The sequence below is a fragment of the Garra rufa genome, chromosome 1, assembly GCF_049309525.1.
Source record: "Garra rufa chromosome 1, GarRuf1.0, whole genome shotgun sequence".
Classification (NCBI taxonomy): Eukaryota; Metazoa; Chordata; class Actinopteri; order Cypriniformes; family Cyprinidae; genus Garra; species Garra rufa.
In genome coordinates, this window is record NC_133361.1 from 60,890,754 (window position 1) to 60,913,151 (window position 22,398).

Here is a 22,398-nt window from a genome sequence, read left to right on the forward strand (position 1 = left end):
TATTATTATACAAAAATATATAATGTTAATTTTCCTAAAATTAAAAAAAAAAGTGTGACCTGAAAATAAAGAGGCTCTGTTTAATTAATTTTAATGGAAAAATAGCTCTTTAATTTTTAATACAAATGTAATACTATCATAAAATATCCTCAAAATGCTAAATAATAATCAAAATATATTATTAAACAAAAATATATTACATTAATTTTCCTAAAAAAAAAAAAATAAATAAATAAATAAAGTTCAATTTATAGCACCAAGTGTGACCCGAAAATAAAGAGGCTCAGTTTAATTACTTTTAATTGAAAAAAAAGCTCATTCATTGTGTATAAAAATGTAATACTATCATAAAAACTCTCCAAAATGCTAAATCATAATCAAAATATATTATTATACAAAAATATATCATGTTAATTTTCCTAAAATTAAAAACAAAACAAAAGTGTGACCCGAAAATGAAGGGGCTCAATTTAATTAATTTAAATGGAAAAATAGCTTTTTAATTTAAAAAAAAAATTAAATACTATCATAAAATATCATCAAAATGCTAAATAATAATCAAAATATTTTTTGAAACAAAATATATAACACTGATTTTCCTAAAACAAAAAAAAAAAAAAAACTAAGTTAAATTTCAAGCACCAAGTGTGACCCGAAAAAGAAGAGGCTCGATTTAATTAACTATAATGGAAAAATAGCTTTTACATTTGTCATAAAAATTAAATACTATCATAAAATATCCTCAAAATGCTAAATAATAATCAAAATATATTATTAATCAAAAATATATTACATTGATTTTCCTTAAAAAAAAAAAAAAAAAGTTAGATTTTAAGCCCCAAGTGTGACCCGAAAAATAAAGAGGCTCAGTTTAATTAATTTTAATGGAAAAACAGCTCTTTAATTTTTAATAAAAATTTAATACTAGCATAAAATATCCTCAAAATGCTAAATAATAATCAAAATATATTATTAAACAAACATATATTACATTGCTTTCCTAAAAAACAACAACAACAAAAGTTCAGTTTCAAGCAGCAAGTGTGACCCGAAAATAAAGAAGCTCGGTTTATTTAATTTTAATGGAAAAATAGCTCTTAAATTTTTCAGAAAAATTAAATACTATCATAAAATCTCTTCATTTTCCTAAAAAAGAAAAAAGAAAAAAAAATTTAAATTTCTAGCACCAAGTGTGACCCGGAAATAAATAGGCCCAGTTTAAATAATTTTAATGGAAAAATAGCTTTTAAATTTTTATTAAAAAAAATTAAATACTACCATGAAATATCCTCAAAATGCTAAATAATAATCAAAATATTTTTTTGAAACAGAATATATAACACTGATTTTCCTAAAAAAAAAAAAAAACTAAGTTAAATTTCAAGCAGCAAGTGTGACCCGAAAAAGAAGAGGCTCGATTTAATTAACTATAATGGAAAAATAGCTTTTACATTTTTCATAAAAATGTAATATTATCATAAAATGTCCTCAAAATGCTAAATAATAATCAAAATATATTATTGAACAAACATATATTACATTAATTTCCCTAAAAAAAAAAAAATAATAATAATAATGCATGAAGTGTGACCCAAAAAATAAAGAGGCTCAGTTTAATTACTTTTATTTGAAAAAAATTGCTTATTCATTGTGTATAAAAATGTAATACTATCATAAAAACTCTCCATAATGCTAAATAATAATCAAAATATATTATTATACAAAAATATATAATGTATATATATAAATGTAAATATATAAATTTTCCGAAAATGAAGGGGCTCAATTTAAGTAATTTTAATGGAAAAATAGCTAAAAAATGATAAATAATAATCAAAATATATTATTAATGAAAAAGATATTACATTGATTTTCCTAAAAAAAAAAAAAGTAAGATTTCAAGCACCAAGTGTGACCCGAAAAATAAAGAGGCTCAGTTTAATTAATTTTAATGGAAAAATAGCTCTTTAATTTTTAATACAAATGTAATACTATCATAAAATATCCTCAAAATGCTAAATAATAATCAAAATATATTATTGAACAAAAACATATTACATTAATTTTCCTAAAATTAAAAAAAGTTAGATTTCAAGCACCAAGTGTGACCCGAAAATAAAGAAATTATTTTTTTGTTATTTCAAGAAAATAAAGAGAGTTAAAAATAGCTCTTTACATTTCAAGACTTCTATAAGTTTTTCTTTAAAAATGAAGAGGTTCACAGGAAATGAATGTTTTTAATGTCCAGTTGCACAGACACTGTTTCTAGAAGTGCTTTTGAATGTTGCTTTCAAACATCTCACAGTAATAATAATAATGAAGTAATTTCCACAAACACAAGTATTTCTCTTTATTAGTGTGTGATTTGTGTAATGTGTGTGTGTTACAGAGATGTGTGTTATTCAGTTGTGTTTAATGTCACACAGAGACACTGAAGAGTTTGGAAAAAGAAGTAAACTATAATCAAGTCCAAATCCAGCGTGTAGTGTGTGAGTGAATGTGTGTGTGAATGTGTGTAAGTGTGTGAGTCTGTGTTTGTCAGAGACGCTGTAGAAGGACAGAGTGCCGTTCGACTCGTTCAGAAACACTCCTACTCTCTTACAGGAGTCTGAACCAGCAGATATATCAGTGCGCTTACTATTGTGACAGACAGAGAATCTGTGATTATAGCATCTCAGACTCCAGGAGTTCACATTACGTCCAAACACACTGTCATTACCCCCTCCTTTCCTCTTGATTTCTTTATATGACACTGATATATAAACACCATCTCCACTCCATTCAGTCTCCCAGTAACAGCGTCCAGTCAGACTCTCAACACACAGAACCTGAGGATAATCAAATCTGTCTGGATGATCAGGATATGACTGTGTCTGACCCACATTTGTCACCTTTCTGTTGTCGTCAGACAGAGTGAAGTATTTGTTTGCTGTGTTTGTATCCAGAGTGAGATCACAGGCATCTGAACACAAGACACACATTACAAGAGACACATTTACAACTAAACAACAAACAAGAAAACTGTGAGTCTGTTTGTGGACTTACATTTGTGGAGCCCTGATGTGATCATGAACTCTCCTCCATGATCCACACTAGAAAACACATGCAGAGTCATTCATCTCATAATAATAATAATAATAATAATAATAATAATAATAATAATAATAATAATAATAATAATAAACACACACATCTGCATGAATGAATGTTTCAATAATCAGAAATACTCTGTTAGTTTGTCATTCAATCACACAAAATCTTCTCATATTGTGAACAAACACAAACTCTCTCATCTCTTTCTTCCTTTGTTTCCCACAAACTCTTATCTGTCTCAAGTAACCTAGCAACCGCCTAAACACCCTAGCAACCATCTAGCAACCCTCTTCAAACTTAAATTATTTCCTAAAAACTTGCTAGTGACGTTAAAAGTGTTCGCATAAACATCTTCTGAAAACATGCGATTCACGTTAACATGGTTGTGGCTAAAAGGGATACAGCTACAGGAAGTGAATGTAATAAATACACCGCTGCTCAAAAGTTTGGGATCAGTAAGATTATTATTGTTGATATTAAGTCTTTTCTGCTCATCAAGGCTGTATTTATTTGTAATATTATGAAATCTTATTGCAATTTCTAATATTTGTTTCCTATTTTATTATATTTTAAAATATCATTTATTTCTGTGACGCAGCAGTGATTTTCAGCATTTCTCCAGTCTTCAGCGTCACATGATGCTCTAGAAATCAGTCTAAAATTATGATTTACTATCGATGTTGAAACTTGTGCTGCTTCATTTTTTTTAATACAAAGTTAAAAAGAGCAAAATAGAGTTCAAAGTTCAAAATAGAAATCTTTATTATGACTTTTTATTAATTTAACACATATTTAAAATTTTATATTTTAAATAAAAAAAAAATATCAAAATATGAAGCAGCACAGCGGTTTTCAACATTTATAATAAATGTGAATATTAGCATGATTTCTGAAGGATCATGTGACGCTGAAGAGAAAGAAATTATATTTTTATATTTTATTACTTGGACATTAAAATAGAAAACTGTTATGTTAAATTGCAATAATATTTCACAAAAGAACATTTTTTTGATCAAATTGATACAGCCTTGATGAGTAGAAGAAACTTCTTTAAAAAGCATTAAAAAGCTTACTGATCCCAAACTTTTGAGTGGTAATATATATTAGGTATATATATTAGGGGTGTGACGAGATCAGACTGGTCTCGCGAGGACGTGACGATATAGCAAAACATTTTGCAGTGTTTAATTAGAGCTGTGGCTGCGTCCGAAATCGCCTACTTCTCTACTATTTAGTAGGGAAAAGCAGTAGGCGAGCAAATAAGTATGTCCGAATCCTAAGTATTTATAAAAGAGTAGGCGAGAATTAGTAGGCGAATGCACTAATTCTCGCGAGATTCCGGTGTACGTCTACTTAAAGTGCGTCCGAATATGCCTACTTAACTACTATATAGTAGGGAAAAAAGAGTACGTGAAGAAAGAAGTACGTCCGAAACCTCAGTATTCACAAAAGAGTAGGCGAGAAATCCCCGGATGTCCTACTGCTTCAGCCCAGATCCTGAAGTCTTCATCGATGGATACTTTTCAATCCCAGGAGTCCACAGGAGGCCAAAACGTCATCATCGAACGTGATTGAGAACCACGGCGAGGGTGTTTACAAATGTGAGTATTACAACCAAAACAGGGTTCCCTGTCTTAAAAATCATATTTGTTGAGCTACTTTATTGTAAACTGTTGATTTGCATAAGGTGCCAAGATGTTATACAGTATGCTATAGTTAGTATATTTGTGATTTCGCTGTTAAAACATGTTTTATGACGTATAGCGAACATTAAGCTTCAGGTAGCACACACACGTCTTTAAAGCGGATTTGCATAAAACATATACATTTTAAAGACGTTTAATAAATGTCTATTTAACAAATGAGAGGAAAATGTTCTAGACTAGAGCAACACACAACACAAAACATCTGAGTGAGTGATGGACGTTATGTGAGAATTCACTGTCACTGCTTTACATTAATGTAAGTAATGTAAATAAACACATATACATATAGTAGGCCTAACTGAACTTCAAACTCATTTCAAACAGAGCTATAACAGAACTTTTCTGATTCTTGATTTATGTGCCTTTGTTGCAGATGTTTTGTGGTGGAGCAGGACCTGAAAGGAAAGGTGACTGCAGCATTTTTGGGGAAAAGTAAAATCCGAAACTTAATATAAAGATTGATCATTTTGTAACTTCCAATACAGAGATCTAATGACACTGTGCTGTTAAAATGACATTTTTTGTATTATATTTGTGCGTCTTTGTATGATCTGAAATGTCTGCAGACTGGTGTGTGCAGTAAGAAAGGAGAAATCCACAGCAGCATCCTGGAAATGAGACCCTCCATCACTCCACCTGCCCTTTGTTTCATCTGGACCAGATGTTGCTGCGATCTCTTCATCAAAAAGACTAGAAGACCAATATGTTTAATAAAGCTTTGCTCCATGTGTATTTATTTATGTTCATGGTTACTTTTATTATTTTACTAATTTATTCATGTTTCCTGATGTTGTCAGTAAATAAAATATAACATTTTCATAAGCCTATGCATTTATTCATTACTTCATTGAAAAAAAACAACAATATTATGCTTGTTTAACTAGAAATATCATTAATTATTAGTCAGCATTTATCATTATTATTGTTGGTACGTGTTGGAGTGGGCTAGCAATGCATTCTAAAGTTATTTTAATTTCTAAATAGTAATACTTAAATTTTCCGAGTGTAAAATCAACAGTCTTCTCCAAAGGTAAGATCTTTGAGCAACTGATCGACGTCTCTTTTGTGCAGATGTTGTAAACATGGAGGAGAGTGTACTAGGGTTGTCATGTTACTGATGCCATGAGGTGTCGCTGTCGCTCAAATTTTTGTATTATTATTACTGCAGAATTTATAATTCCATACAAACTGAGGGAAAGACTTAAGTATCTTTAACAAAGAACAATCATGACATAAAACATAACTATAAAAGGTTTGCGTACATAGTACAAGATTAGATACAGAAAAAAATATTAAATATATTTGAATACTCATAAAACGCAATGAATTAAAAATTGCATTTGTTTTTGTTATTTATTTATTATTATTTGAAGTTTCAGGGATGAAAGACAGAGAAATTCGGAAAAAGGAAAACAAATCAGATCCAAGCTAGTTTTGCACAATTTTGCCCATTAACATATTCAAGACAACAAATTTGGGGGTTTTAGTCATTTTAGTATTGTTAAAAATATAAAAACTTCAATCAATCCAAAATAAGCAAATTTCATCAACATCAAAATGTTTACAGATAGATGAATTAAATCCGTCGTTCATATCATTTCATGTTGCGCTTGTTATAACGTCATAGGTCACATGATAACGTCAACATGGCGGAACGCATCCATACTCAACGAGATTTGGCTGTTGAGTAGGTACTCTTTTAGCGCTCGTTAAGTAAGTACTTATTGAAATTAAGTACCTACTCATTGAGTAGGCGATTTCGGACGCAGCCTGTATGATTAATAGCGAAGTCCCTTTAAGTGTATTCTTTATTTAGGGTGTACTCACACTAGGCAGTTTGAACCGTGCCCGAGTGCGTTTGACCACGAAAGCGCGGTTCGTTTGACTAGTGTGAGTGCTCCGAACCGTGCCCGGGCGCGGCTCGTTTAGCCGGCCCTGGCCCGCTTGGAAGAGGTGGGCCAGAGCACGGTTCAGTTGGACTCGGGCGCGGTTCGCATGCAGTGTGAGCGCTAACCGTGCTGGAGCACGGAACAGGACGCGTGATGTCGCGTTTTTGCGAGGTAATCAGCGTTTTTATAGTCCATAATCAAAGCTGCAAAGTCCTTGCTGTACTTCAACTGGTAATTTAAAACCTCCTCATACGAACAGCACGATTGCGTGAAAATTTTCGTGCCACAAAGGCGAAAGACCTGTTTAATAATAGGCTGTGAGAGGGCTGTGGACCCACGCGGACCAAACGATTTAAAATAATTATCCACAAAGTAAACTATTTCACGTTTAGCGAGAGCGTTGCTCTTCCTGAAACCATCGCAACATAATGACGTAAACGTGCTCCGGCACGAATGCTGAAACCCTATGTGAGTGCAGGCCAGAGGGGGAGTGGGGAGGGGGGACAATCGCACTCGAGCCCGGTTCACAGCAACCGTGCCTAGTGTGAGTACACGAGTCTATTAGTCTTTGTTAATAGTTAAAAGATCACGATCTCTATTCAAACACCCAAGCAATCCCTGAATGACAATAATTCACATCGAAGCTCCACTGACGCATTTCACAATGTGAAACGGGTAATAAAGACATTCCCTATACGATAAAAAAAAATAAAAAAATAAAAAAAAATCCTGGCTAAAATATATTTAAAATAAATGTCTGTGATGCTCAATTAAATATATTTTTGAAGTCAAAAATATATTTCAGTTTAACCAAAATATATTTACAAATATTCAGATTTCAAAAATTAATTTCCAACCTTACAGTAGAATCTGCATGGAGATCAAAGTATCCATTATTTAAAAATGTATTTGATGTAATAAAAAAAAAATAATAATAAAAATGACCGTAACAGATATGCATGTTATGTACAACATCAAAAACTATTTGGATACGGTCAAAGTCCCGTTAAGGCTATCCTGCTACGCATGTGCAATGCCTTAGTGACGTTAGGGACTTTGAAATTAGATTTTAAAAATAAAAACGTATATATATATATATATAGATTAATTAATAATTAAAGGGCATAGATTAATTTTTTAAATCTAGATTAATCTAGATTAAAACTTGGAATTAATCTAGATTAATCTAGATTAAAATGGCTAATTTGAATTCTGCTGAAGGCATTTTGAGACTATGTGTGCTACCCAAATAATGACTAAAAGTAAGTCTTCGAGAACGGGCCAGGTAGCGCATTAGATCAGGCGCTCATCTCCTGTTTCCAAAATGCATCACAAACTGCTTGACAATTGCATTTACAACATAATTACCTATACAAACTTGTGTAACCAAGTACTTCTGCGCAAAAGGCTGCATGACGTGTGCGTTCCCCTTAAATACACAGACGCGTGCGGGCATGGATATCTGCGTGCATAGTCTTCCATTAAACTGCGTTGCTTTTAGAAGCGTCAATTCAGTTGTTGCATATAGTTTAATGTCTTTATTTCGGGATTATCAAAGTAAATTATAACTCAAATTTGAGATTTTACTGGGGCACAGCAAAAAGGGTCTAGCACGCACCTGCCCTGAAGCGGCTTCATAACTGCACGTCTCATTTGATGTGGTAATTTCACAAAAGTTGAAGACTTGTTCTCGCCCCCTACAGTGCAATTCGACTAGGTATACGTCATCCGCGCTAAAATATCAAAGTGAAAGTTTTCATATCTTGCGTAGTTTAGACCCAGCTCCCAACCCAACTTTGAGAATAGATTAATGGCGATATTTTTTTTATCGCCCGATAAGAGTCTCACGTTAACGCAGCACGTTAACGCCGATATATATACATAACTCTTTAACAAAAAGTAATGCAACTGCAAAACAAAATCTAAATTTCTATTCATTTTAAAAATATATATATATATATATATTGTTTTTGAAAAATAACTGAGGCTGAGGGGCGATTTCCGAGAGCCGTGTCAGGAAGCTGAAGATAGGAGACGGGAAGAAAGACGTTGATTAATGTTTGCGTTAATTAAGTGGGTGGAGGATGGAAAATTCTCAGTTCTGCCTTATCTCCAATATATTATTCTCGTTTATTATGCCGCATAACGTTAGCGCTATATTGTAGACTTGAAGAGGTTAGTAAAATATCTATGTTTTAGATAATTATACATCATGTGACGTGCTTAGCCTTTATCTTACTATTCTGCTTCTTTAGAAAGGGAAAGAACTTTACAAATAAAAGCAAGGAAATTGAAGAACAGCTACCCAAGCCAGACATTCTTAAGACAAAAAGTAAACCTTTTCCTCGAGGCCACAGATGAGAGACGAACCAGCAGCAGAAAGTAAGTGTTTTGCCAGTCATCTATATATAAATATGTCCTCAAAATTATTCATACCCTTGATAACACATTAATAAATAAATAATAATTAATCTTCATTGTTTATCCTCTCAAGAAAAAAAGAATTTAAAATGGGGGTATTTTTCTCTAATACACAATGACCACAGTTAGTCTGTAGGACATTTTTCAGCGTAATAAGAATAAATTTTCTGATGGAGACATGGTGACTATATGCATAAATATACAGTCCTAATGCTTGACATGTGCACAGAGCGTTAATTAAGAATTAATTAATCATGATCATTGCTCATGTCAGTATTTATACATAACATTGTGTATTTATATAACATTGTGATAGTCTGATATTTATTCAAAGATTTTATGGTGGTCAGTGTTATGTGCTTTGTTTTTAATCTGTAAATATTCTCCTTTACAGGTTCCAAAGGCTCTATCCAAGGCTTCACTGTCTGGTGCTGCTAAAGTAAGTATTTTGCTTCCACTTTGCAAAGTACATGGTGCCACTGCATTAGTGTCATTCCTTCGTACATTCTTAATTTTCATTCTTTGTTTATTCTTAACCAAGTAAATACGTTTGTAGTTAAGCTCTTCCTTCTTTTGATTAATTTACCAGTAGGCCTAGTAGTGTGTCTGTAACAACACTGTTGACTTTAATTGTATGTATGTGTTTATTTATTTGTTTATTTATTTTTAGGGTTCCAGTGATGCTGAATATATACAGTGCCTTTGCGAAATTATTCATACCCCTTTCACTTTTTTCACATTTTGTTATGTTGCTGCCTTATGTTAAACTACTTTAAATTACTTTTTTTCCCACATCAATCTACACTCCCTACTCCATAATGGCAAAGCAAAAAAATAGGTTTTTAACATTTGTGCAAATTTATTAAAAATAAAAAACTGAAAAGATCCTGTTGCATAAGTACTCATACCCTTTTCTGGGACACTCGAAATTTAGCTCAGTTGCATTCATATTGCTTCTGGATGTTACTACACTTCGAGTGGAGTTAAACTGTGGCAAATTCATTTGAATGAGTCTGATTTAGAAAGGCACACACCTCTCAGAAAAGGTCTAACAGCTGAAAATGCATATCAGAGCAAAAAAAAAAAAAACAAGTTCTGAGGTCAAGGTAACTGCCTGTAGAGCTCAGTGACAGACTTGTGTTAAGGCAATGATCTAGGGAAGAGTTCAGAAAAAAATCTGCTGCATTGAAGGTTCACAGAAGCATTATCCATAATGGAAGACGATTGGAACAACTAGGACTTTAGAAAATGTCTGACAGCCCCCATCCAAGCTGACAGAGCTTGAGAGGTGAAAAGATGAGGCAATGGCAGATAATTGTCAAATGCAGATTTGCAAAGCTTGTTGACATCATACCCAAAAAGACTTGAGGCTGTAAAGGTGCTTCAACTGAGTTAAGGGTATGAATACTTATGCAATGTACTTATTTCAGTGTTTTATTTTTAATAAATTTGTAAAATTACATGTTTGTGGCTAAAAGGGATACAGCTACAGGAAGTGAATACACCGCCGCTCAAAAGTTTGGGATCAGTGAGATTATGTATTTTAAGAGTTTTTTCTGCTCATCAAGGCTGTATTATTTGATCAAAAATACAGAAAAAAAAACTAATATTGTAAAATATTATTGCAATTTCTAATATTTGTTTCCTATTTTAATATAATTTAAAATATAATTTATTTCTGTGACGCAGCTCTGAATTTTCAGCATCATTTCTCCAGTCTTCAGTGTCACATGATCCTCCAGAAATCAGTCTAAAATGCTGATTTATTATCGATGTTGAAACTGTTGTGCTGCTTTATATTGTTTGTTGGAAAATGTGATACTTTTTTCTTTGATTCTTTGATGAATACAAAGTTAAAAAGAGCAGCATTTGTTTAAAGTAGAAATCTTTTCTAACTTTTCAAGTCTTTATTATGTTTTTTTTTTTCATTTAACACATACCTCCTAAATAAAAGTCTTAATTTCTTTAAAAAAAAAAATGTTCTGACCCCAAACTTTTGAATAGCATTGTATATTGTAACACAACATTTATTTATTTTTTAATAAATGCTGTTCATTTTATCTTCTTATTAATCTTTATTAACTTTTATACACTGTTAAAAAACATAATTTTACAGGTAACGGTCTGTATTTTTTTAAAGAATGTTTTCTTTTTTTTTTATATGATAAAATACCTTTTGTTTTACAGATATTTTCTTTATTTTAAAGTTCCATTAAATTTACAGGTGATTGTTTGTATTTTGGCATTACATATATTTTCTGTTTTTTAAAAGGGTAATTATCTGTATTTCACAGTGTAATGTGTAATTTTACATAAAATGTTATTTATTATTTACAGATAATTCCTGTAAAAGACTCTTAATCATGTAAGGGTTCTTTCATGCATGGTGTCCACATATGTAGACAGTTAAGTTAACTCAATTTAGAGCTCAGTAGATGGACAACAATATTGCAATAAAAAATAAATAAATAAATAAATAAATAAATATATATCAGTGTGTACAGTAAAGTATGATGAATATGTTAGTAATTTATAAACTAACATGTAGAGTAAAATATAGTTTTTATTCACCAAAAACCAACTGTCCACGTATTTGGACGTCATGCAACAGAGGAGTCAGATTGCATAAAGTCTGATTTCTGCAATCTGCTACTATATCATTTCTATTTTTTTTCCAAATATGTTATGCATTGTCTTATATTGTAATAAAACAGACATTTAACAAATATATCAACATAAATAAACATTTCAAATTAATTATTATAGCATTAAATGGCAACTTTACACATATATTTGGAGACAAATTTGCATTTTGCCTGGCAAACAGGTACAGCACAGGTTAAGGAGTCAGCACAGAATAATAGAGAATATCCCAGAGGACAGTGGAAGTAAGATAAAGATGAAATTATAATAAATTCTTATAATCATCAGTTTTTGATTAGATTTTTATATTGCTAATAGGTTTCTGTATACATGTAACTACTGTTATTGTCACGTATCTGGTCTATCCTGTCATCATGAACTCTTGCACCACACTTCATGGACTTCATTTCCCACAAGCCACTGCACTAATCACTGCATTCACCTGCTCTCACTTTACTGATTACCGCTCACAGCTGCACCTCATCACACTGTCTGCATTTAAGCCACTCACACACACAGCCACCTTGCGAAGTCTTATTGTTCCGTATGGTCTGTATTTCCGAGCGTTTCTTTCCGTGTTTGTTTTCCCTGTGTTTGATTCCTGGACTACTCCCCGTGTTTTGATTCTTGCTGCCAGCCCCGACCTTCTGCCTGTGTTTGACCACGATTTCTGCCTGCCCCTTTGTGTTTGTTTGTTTGTTTGAATAAATGCTGCGAATGGATCCGAACGTCTCTGACCCTCCTTGTGACAGTTACTGTTCTTACAATATGTGTTTTATTGTTATTATATTGTAATATTATTGTTCGTAATAACAGAGCTGATATAAATAGCGTAACATGCCATTAAAAAAAACAATTCCATATTGTCAGCTGTGGCTTTATGTCCCATTTTACTCCTTTGTTGCAAGGTCTCCACATACGTGGACAGTTAAATAATTTTTAATAAAACTGAATTTTAAAAAAATGAAAATGGGTTTTAATTTAATATTAAAGTAAAAAAAAAAAAATAATCTAGATAATGTTTTTCATAATTCATGCACAGAATTTGGTCCTCTTAATGCATTATACATTTTGTAATGGTTTTCTATGGGAAAACGCTTAACTTGTGTTTACATGCTGGCCTGCTCTTATGTTTTGTATGTACACAGCAAAAAGCCCAGTGTTAAATTAGGTCTCCCGGGAGTTTAAGTCCACACTCTTGAGTGTCAAGTGTTCAAATCAGAGTGTTAAATTAACACTGAGACGGAGATAAAGTTAATGAGATAATTAGTGATTAACAAAGTGATGAATGATCATTATTAAAGACACCTGATGTTAATAAGCAGAATGACCAAAGGAGAAAATCACATTTTTTAGCAACCATTATAGTGGTCAGTGTTTGCATTAGTTGGGCTCTTGACCCTTACATTTTTAACATTAGATTTAGTTTGACTGCTGTAACAGTGTTTTAACATTAAATCAGAAAATTGTTTTTAAAACTAACTGTGATCAAAGCTTTCAAATAATCTTTAGTTTAGACACACAGACATGGTGACCATCAAAAATGCATGTTGCAGCCAATCAAAACTCATCCATGACTCCCAGCATGTATTGCGGCATGTATAAATTATACAAATTAACAAAAAATTAACAAATTACTTTTTTTTGGGGAAATGTTTTTCTATACATCACAACAGCTTGTAAGAAAATTTGCCAAAACCCATAAAAAAATAAAAAATAAAAAAACAGGATCTTATGTGAATCACAAGGCTGATGTTAAACATTCAAGATAAGAATTTGATCTGAATCACTGAACTCCTTTAGAGTCTAACCTCTGAGTTATATTTCCAACAAAGTAAATCTAACTCTGAGATTAGACTCTAGATGAGCTCAATGATTCATATCAAATAATGACCATGTTAAAACATAATCATCACTACCTCTTGTCTTGTGCTCTTGGCTTGTCCGGCTGTTTTAACTCAAACACAACATCCAATAAAAAAATAAATAAATCTGATGTTAAAAATGTAATGGTCAAGAGCCCAACTAATGCACACACTGACCACTATAAAGATTGCTTAAAAATTCTGATTTTTCTCCTTTAGTGACTCATCAGGTGTCTTCAATAATGATCAATCATCACTTACTTAATCACTAATTATCTCATTAACTTTAACTCTGCTTCAGTGTTAATTTAACACTCTTATATTTCCCGGGAGTTAATTTAACACTGGGCTTTTTGCTGTGCATTTGTTAATGTTATAACTAATTATAATTAATATGAGCTATGTGTTCTAATGAGGAATGGAACATACATCTTGAGGCCTGAGGCTTTATGAAGGATGGATGCCCTTTTTTGATAGGTCATCATAGCTACACCTCAACTGTGAGAGACAGAATCAAAAAAAAAATATATATATATATATATATATATATATATCATCCAGAAAATCACATTGTATGATTTTTAAATAATTTCAATTTTATTGCATTAAATAATTATTTGATAAAATAGAAAAATAGAACTTAATACTTGGTACACTTTTGTTTACAATTACAGATTTCAGACGTTTCCTGTAGTTGTTGACCAGGTTTGCACACACTGCAGCAGGGATTTTGGCCCACTCCTTCATACAGGTCTCATCCAGATCTTTCAGGTTTTGGGGACGTTGCTGGACAAACTGGAGTTTCAGCTCCCTCCATAGATTTTCTACTGGGTTCAAATGCTTCTTAGGAGACATTCCTTAGTTGCTCTGGCTGTATGTTTGATGTCAGTGTCATGCTAGAAGACCCAGCCACAACCCATCTTCAATGCTCTTACTAAGGAGGTTGTTGCCCAAAATCTCGCGATACATGGCCCCATCTATCCTCCCCTCAATACGGTGCAGGTGCCCTGTCCCCTTTGCAGAGAAGCACCCCCAAAGCATGATGTACTCATCCTTCTTCTTCCTCCAAACACGGCAAGTGGACTTTATACCAAAAAGTATTTTCATCACATCTGATCACATGACCTTCTCCTATGCCTCCTTTGGATCATCCAGTTGGTCTTGCGCAAACTTCAGACGGGCATGGACATGTACTGGCTTGAGCTGGGGGACCTTGCGAGCGCTGCAGGATTTGAATCCATGACAGTGTAGTGTGTTACTAATGGTAACCGTTGAGACTGTGGTCCCAGCTCTCTTCAGGGCATTGACCAGGTCCTCCCATGTAGTTCTAGGCTGATCCCTCACCTTTCTCAGGATTATTGATAATCCATGATTGCGAGATCTTGCATGGAGCCCCAGTCCGAGGGAGATTGACAGTCATCATGAATTTCTTCGATTTTCTAATAATTGCACCAACAGTTGCCTTCTTTCCAAGCTGTTTTCCTATTGTTCTGTAGCCCATCCCAGCCTTGTGCAGGTCTACAATTTTGTCCCTAGTGTCCTTAAGACAGCTCTTTGGTCTTGCCCATAGTGGAGAGGCTGGAATCTGATTGACTGTGGACAGGTGTCTTTCATACAGGTAACGAGTTCAAACAGGTTCAAACATTTTTTTTTTCTCTCACAGTTGAGGTGTACCCAGTGGTGTAGTGGAGGGTATACGCAGGTATACGGCGTATACCCACTTCTTTATCAGGCGGATTTGCGTATACCCACTTCTAAATCCCCTCTAATGCGCACCATTAGTGTTCTGCATTAGCCAAAATCATGATAGTCCACAACATCCAGTCATATGTGAATAAATGCAAATATTCACTAAGAACACCCAATAAAGACAGTGATGCTGCAGTCAGGACTGTGGCGTCGGCTTGCTTTTGATTTGATTGCGCCAGCTCCATCTCCCGCACCCCAGTAGTGTAGCGCGGGGCACAAACTAACGCGGGGTTAGTTTTAACACTTGTGGTTTAAATATTTCCACACATGCTAGCTTAACCAAAATTACTACTTGCCATAGCAGCATATGGAGAGAAAAAAGCGCGCCAAAATTTAAAAGCCTTTTGAAGATATCGCTGAATATTTATTTTATCATAGTAAAAGTAAATTTCTGGCTAAAGTACTGTTGTGCTCCCGGTTGTTTAATGTTCGTGGAGGCGTGAAGGACACAACACAACAACGTTATTCCGTTTCAGGAACTTTACTTTGTAAAATATGACTTTCAACAGCGGGATTAATGCTCTTGCCCAGTGCAAATGGGTTTCCATCAGCATCGGAGCCTGCGAGCATACTGGCGTCTGGCTAATATAAACAAAACAGCGAACTAATCCCTACCTGATTACGTAACAGCATCTGATTGGACAACACAGAACTCACCATTTACACATACAAAACGACTGTAATTTAACTTGCATTAAATAAGCGAACACTATAACAGTACACTTTTCAATTCAGTTTTAAGTATTAATTTAAAATGAGACAAATATGCTATTATTTTAATCTCCAATTCGTTATTTATCCGTTTCGCAAACCACCAGAAGACACTAACCTCTATTATATTCCAGTGGCGCAGATGGGGAACGTTTTAACACTGTGTGACAATATGCCCCGCTGTTATTAATCTATGCTATTCTATGACATTAGCGATGTAATTTACACTAATTACTTTTATGGATTTTTATGAGAAACCACAAGAAACAGGTGAATAAAGGCTGACAATCCATGTTTAATGTTCAGAAGTTATTATTTCAAGAAATGTAAAGCATTTTGGCTGGTTTATGTGTGTGGTGTTCTATGAGAGCTGTGTGTGGAGGGATGGGAGTGTTTTTCTGAATGTCTAAATGTGTTTCATCAATTTGTCCACATTATTTTGAACTACTGTACAGCTGTGTGTTGCGATGAGGGCCGTTCAAAGCATGCTTGCCAATGTGTTCATTGTCAAATGCAAAATTTGCCTTTTTTAAACGTCATTACTTTATTTGAAAGAGTTAACACATGTATTTTATTGACAAAATATTTGAGTTTGTTGTGTAAATTTTTTTCATTCGATCAGATAACATTTGAAGCTGTCATATGGTCGTGTTACAACGTGCCCCTCAAATGTTACCCCACCTACGGGGCATGTTGTCACATTTCACTTCCTTTCTTTTGAGATAAATAACGAAAAACGTATACACTGTAAATATGAAACAAAGCCACATATTTTTACTAGACCAGTGTGTGTGTGTGTGGGGGGGGGGGTTATACAATAAAGAGTATACCCTACAATGAAAATTACAGATCTCTCCACTCTTTGTGGGAAAAATTAAAAAATTGGCAGTGTATCAAATACTTATTTGCCCCACTGTTTTTTTTTTCTAAGTACTATACTCTTTTCTCTACTGTCCAAACATTTTAAACCATAATATTTCTGCAAAATTCATGATTAAAATGTTTATATACAGCCATTGTCTTTGTATTATGAACAAATGATCAATGGTAATATACTGTAATGTAATGAGTTTTGACCGTAAAGACTATTCTGTATTTTTACAGATTTGTCTTGTAATTTTGAATGGTTATTTTCTGTAATTTAACTGAATAAGTCTGGAAGCCCTGCTGCCAGTTTTTTTAAATGTTTTTTACATTTTTTTTTTTACTGTGTACTTTACTTGTTTACATAGTAAATTGCAAGGACAAACAAAGGAAATCTAAAATCACTGTAAAAAAAATAAAGCACTGTAATGCATGCACATGTGAAAAGTTTTGTGTGCACGCAAGAAACTGTAGCATGCATACGCAAAATTATTTTGTTTTTATTTTGTTTGCTTGTTTGCAAAGGTACCTTTAGGTCCTCCATACCCTCAGGCCATCCCAGATGTAAGTGACTTTTTTTCTTCAGTAGAACAGTAAAAACGATTTTAGCTGAAACCTTCAACAGGGTCTAATTACAGACTCTGCAAGTAACATCACTTAAAAGTGCAAGCAGCATCTTTACCCCATTTGCATGTGATGTTGTAGGTAGTGGAGAAAGCAATTGACAACACAGATGATGTAAAGAGAAAATCTGAGCATGTATATATTTTTGCAAGTGCAAGTCTGCAGCCAGACCTTAGTCTTTGGTGATTCATAAAATGCGAGTTACTGGCTACTTGAGTGTTAAAAAGAAAACAAAACAAAAAACACATATACAGGCAAGACAAAATTAATACCTGTGGTTCCCGATGCTATGGACACTCTCACAGTCACAGAACACAGGACAACTGTTAATGCTCAACTTACTTGAGTTTGTCCAGATGGTTGAGCAGCTTCGCTCCAGATTCTCCTGGGTGATTGTAGCTCAGGTCCAGCTCTCTCAGGTGTGAGGGGTTTGAACTCAGAGCTGATGCCAGAGCAGCACAACCTTCTGCTGTCACCAAACAGCCAGATAATCTACAACAACAAGTTAAAGTAACATCAGCCGAATATTCTAGTTGCTGTCTGTCATGTTGATCAAACAACAAAAGAAAACTTGATAATCACTCGCTGATCTTGACTGAATAACTTTTAATTTTATTTATACACTGAGGATGCTGCAGTCTTATTTGATTACTTTATTACATTTCTGTGTATATTCCCTACCTTAATTTCTGTTTGACCTACTTGAAAAATTTAAAGGACTGTTTACAAGATTACTGGGCCAGTGGGTATTTTACAAAACAAAGTACAAAACTCCCAGCATGCATTACAAGTAGCCTTAGCAGCCTTTTGTCATATCCACACTGTAAGGAATTGCTGTAAAAAATTACAGCAGTATGTTACAGCAGTGGGTTGTATTTCTTATAATACCACATATTGCTGTAAGCCGCAATGCATTCTGGTAAATTTCAAATCTAGAGGCGGGACTATCTTCAACGGTTGACATTCGGGAGCAGCAAGAAGAATGATTCACAACTGTGGTAAGTGTCTTATTTCTGTTTTATTTTTCATATTTCGTAACTGTATTAGAATATTAAGGTGTCATAAACATTCGCGGTAACCGCAGATTAACGAATCCTCCGTCCGCGGAGCACGAGAGAGACTTGTGCGGGGATTCGGCAGCACAGTCGTGGAAGGATTTTACACATTCCCCTGCCATATATCGGCTATAGGCGTAACATCTCTGGGTTCCTACATTAAGAATTACAAGCTTCATTGGCAAAAGATGTGATTCACGGCAACGTCGTGCTGATCAGCACACTTTCTCGTGATTATTTTATGCTGTAAAACAAATCTGCACAGGCAGCCATCTGTTAACACGGGCGCCGAAATAAAACGCGTATTTAGGGCTCGCGATTCGCGGTCAGCCGCTCACGGAGGATGTGTGTGTCACGTAAACTATTAACTGTGGTGTTAAACTGGTTAACGTAACGTAACGTAACGTAACATAACGTAACGTTGACTCACTTGAGGGCTTGTTGTTTGGCCATGTTGGACTGTTCGTGAAGTTGTGAAAATTCCTCACTGTCTTTGTGGTATTTTGAACCATTTAATTATGACCATGTTGGTTAACTTGATGTTGGTTAAACTTTGGCTAAATATTGGTTAACCTTAAAATTTAGCAGGGTAATATATGTTTCAAGTAAATATTTTCATGCCCAATTTATTTTGGAATTCAGAATAATACTAAATACACTGTTCTATGACATTTTTTTCATGCAAATTTGAGAGTTATTAAATACGAGAGTTGTTAAAGAAAATTGGATGTGTTTTTCAAGATTAAGATGTGTCAAATTATTATTTTTGTTTTAATTAAATAATAGGTGCACTGAGTTTCATACTATACAACAATTTATGAAGTTAAATATTGTTTAAAGCTTATGCAGTTAATAAATTGTTTAAATTGCTAGTCATTATAATTCAGCAATCTGGAAAATAAAATACTGCAAATAAAGAATACAAAAATTATAGTACAATATTTTAACAGTGAAATGTTATTTAATGATTTCCAGTACACTTTTAAAATTGCAAACTATTGTTGCAATTTCACAGTAGCAGCTCTAAAAAATGTATATACCGTTGCTTGTATATATACAAAAAATTACTGTATTTTAACAGTAAAACTGTAGTTAATCATTTACAGTGCACTTGTAAAAATTTACAGTATTCCTGGCAACCAACGTGCCAGTAACTTGCTATAAATTTTACAATAAATTTTTTACAGTGTAGAATTGATCCGATTAAGCTGAATATTTTGTCACCATTGTTGAGATTCATATGCTGATTGCTGATATCTGTTTGTGTCAAGGTTGTTCAACTTTTTTTTTTCCAAGCTGATTTCACAACTCATGCAACAGTAGCACAGGTTTTGAATGTGAAAGCATTAAATTACACACCTACTAAATTCAAATGTTTTCAGTGAATCAGGTCATTACATGGTGATTGTGAAACAATAAACAAGAAATTATCTTGTACTGCAAATGTCTTTGTTAAACACATTATCACAGCAAACAAGTCAACTGATTACAAGTAAGATTTAAGAGTCCAATTAATGGAAATGCTAATTACTATATATAGTGACTTCAAATGGAACATTTAAAACATTTAAACCCTTGTTAATTCTCAATAAAGAACTTAGACCTCTAACAGAAATAAAGTCAATCTGGTCAGTTGTTTAATCCTCCTCTGTTGAGATCTTCAGAGATTTAAAGTCTTTTGTCTTCAGTTAATTTAATATAAGTCATGGCCTAATGGTAATAGGCTCAGGCTTGTAACCCAAAGGTCGCCGGTTCGATTCCCACACAGGCAGGAATTGAAGGTAGGGATTGTGAATGAACATCACTCTTTTCACATATGAGTGTAGTTCTTTCGTTCACTGTGTGTGCACTTGGATGGGTTACAGTAAATGCAGAGCACCAGTTTTGAATATGGGTCACCATACTTGACAATATGTCACGACTTTCACTAAGGCTGTGGCTGAAGTCAGTTGTTGATTAAAGCTGAGATGACTCTCTGAGATATCTCTGAAAAGGTACTGTTGTGGTTTATTTCTTTCTTTCTTATTTTTTTTTTTGACATGTGGCATTGCTATGGCCTGCTTTTGGCCCAGACCTGGCAAACCGGAGCAGTCCATTCAAGTGCCATCTTTCCACACAACATGTGTGCCAGATCATCATTCCACATTTGCCAGATGTGGGACGGATCTGGGCCGACACTATGTTGCTATCAGGGTATCCATCTTACTGTACATGTTTGGGACAGAGGTAGGACTTTCTCCATGATAGCTATAATTTGTGCAGTTCATTACTGATATTTAATTAACTTACACATGTTAAATGCTTGAATAAATATGATTATTTTGCTTTAAAATGTATCTGTTATTGTTATGTTCTTACTGCTGCATGACTCATCACAGTTTCACTACTGCAATAGTGTTCGGTGTGATCTACTAAACTTTTAAAAACGTCTAGGTTACGAAGGTAACCCTCGTTCCCCGAAGGAGGGAACGGAGACGTTACATTGGGATCTCGCTTGAGAGACCGATCACCTCTGAGCCTTATTAAAAAGGCCAATTGAAAATTGGCGAGTGGACGTGCACCACTCAGTGCACCACTCAGTCAGGCTTTTGCTGAAGAGCCGGGAGAGCCCAGCGTCAGCGCGACGCCAGGGGCGTGGCAGGGGAATGTAACGTCTCCGTTCCCTCCTTCGGGGAACGAGGGTTACCTTCGTAACCTAGACGTTACCCCTTCAGTCGAATCACTTCGACGTTACATTGGGAACTTAGACCCATGGAAAAGGCCACGACCCTGACGCCGCGTTACGCACAACGCCACGTGCCGGCAGGTCTTCCCAGACGTGTCCGCAGGCGGTCATTGAACGTAACCTTCCCAACGCCCCGAGGCCCCTTTTTATAAGGGGGGCCAGCAGGGATGCCAGTTGTACTGAAGCATGGGTTGGGGGGGCGGAGCACATGGAATTTGTGCATGTGGAAATGAGAATAATTCAATATATCCATAAGGCTTCTTAGGGATACACGAGGGAAACAGCGGACTCCTGGTCTGAAAGGCACGTAAAACAAATAAGGCGTTCTAATAAAATAAGGCGAGCCACTAAAGGGACATGGTTAGCTTCTTGCTAGCGGTAGCCTGTTACATTGCATTACATTGAATTTCTCTTACCACATAAACAGAGTAAGGAGAGATGACTGTGCAGATGTTGGCGAATGATTTGCAGATCCTGATCACGCTGACAGCATCTAAACTTGTCAAATGTGCTAAGTACTGCCACTGTTGTATAACGTTACACAGATCATGTGTGATCACAAATCTCAAAATTTAAAGTAAAAAGTTATTGTGCATTCAAAGAGTTAAATAAGCCGCTCTGTGAAACAGCCAATCAGAGCTCCTCCTATCATCAAGCCATATGTAGATATCAGAGAACATTTTAAAATATTGTATCAATGCATTCTATGGCACCTTTAAAATCAGATAATTTCAGAAAGACAGTTTGTTGTTGTTATTGTTGTTGTTGTTTTCAAAAAACATTATTAGCATTACACTTGAACCAAAACTAGCATATTAAAATGAGAAAAAAAGCATGTCTTGACCACTTTAATAGAGGCATCAGTGGCAGTGCTGGTATTGGTGATACTGGCCTTCATAATACTTAGTAAAGAGATCCCATTCCCAAAAAAAATTAAAATATACAATGTAATATTTCAAATATATATTGTTTAAACATTACTTTTGAAATGATTACATCTTAAAAAATCTCTCTCTATATATTTTTTTCAAACTTAATGTTAGGTGCAATTAA

The 22,398-nt window shown here is 34.3% G+C and overlaps 1 protein-coding gene, 1 long non-coding RNA gene and 1 pseudogene across 2 annotated transcripts in view; 1 reads left to right on the plus strand and 2 right to left on the minus strand.

The window, feature by feature from the left end:
- Nucleotides 1–1,971: 1,971 nt before the first annotated feature.
- The window catches only part of LOC141337819 (NACHT, LRR and PYD domains-containing protein 12-like), a 56,259-nt gene continuing 35,832 nt past the window's right edge, over nt 1,972–22,398 (minus strand). Inside the window, exons 9-11 of the mRNA XM_073843410.1 lie at nt 17,908–18,057; nt 3,046–3,092; nt 1,972–2,962 (exon numbers count right to left, since the gene is read on the minus strand). Coding sequence (XP_073699511.1) covers nt 2,403–2,962; nt 3,046–3,092; nt 17,908–18,057 — 757 coding nt within the window. The 3' untranslated portion in view covers nt 1,972–2,402. The remainder of the gene's footprint in view (nt 2,963–3,045; nt 3,093–17,907; nt 18,058–22,398) is intronic.
- LOC141338309 (uncharacterized) lies at nt 4,383–5,469 on the plus strand. The gene is made up of 3 exons (XR_012355821.1): nt 4,383–4,694; nt 5,173–5,206; nt 5,366–5,469. It is a non-coding gene; the product is annotated as an uncharacterized lncRNA (long non-coding RNA).
- LOC141342392 (uncharacterized) lies at nt 14,509–15,936 on the minus strand (annotated as a pseudogene).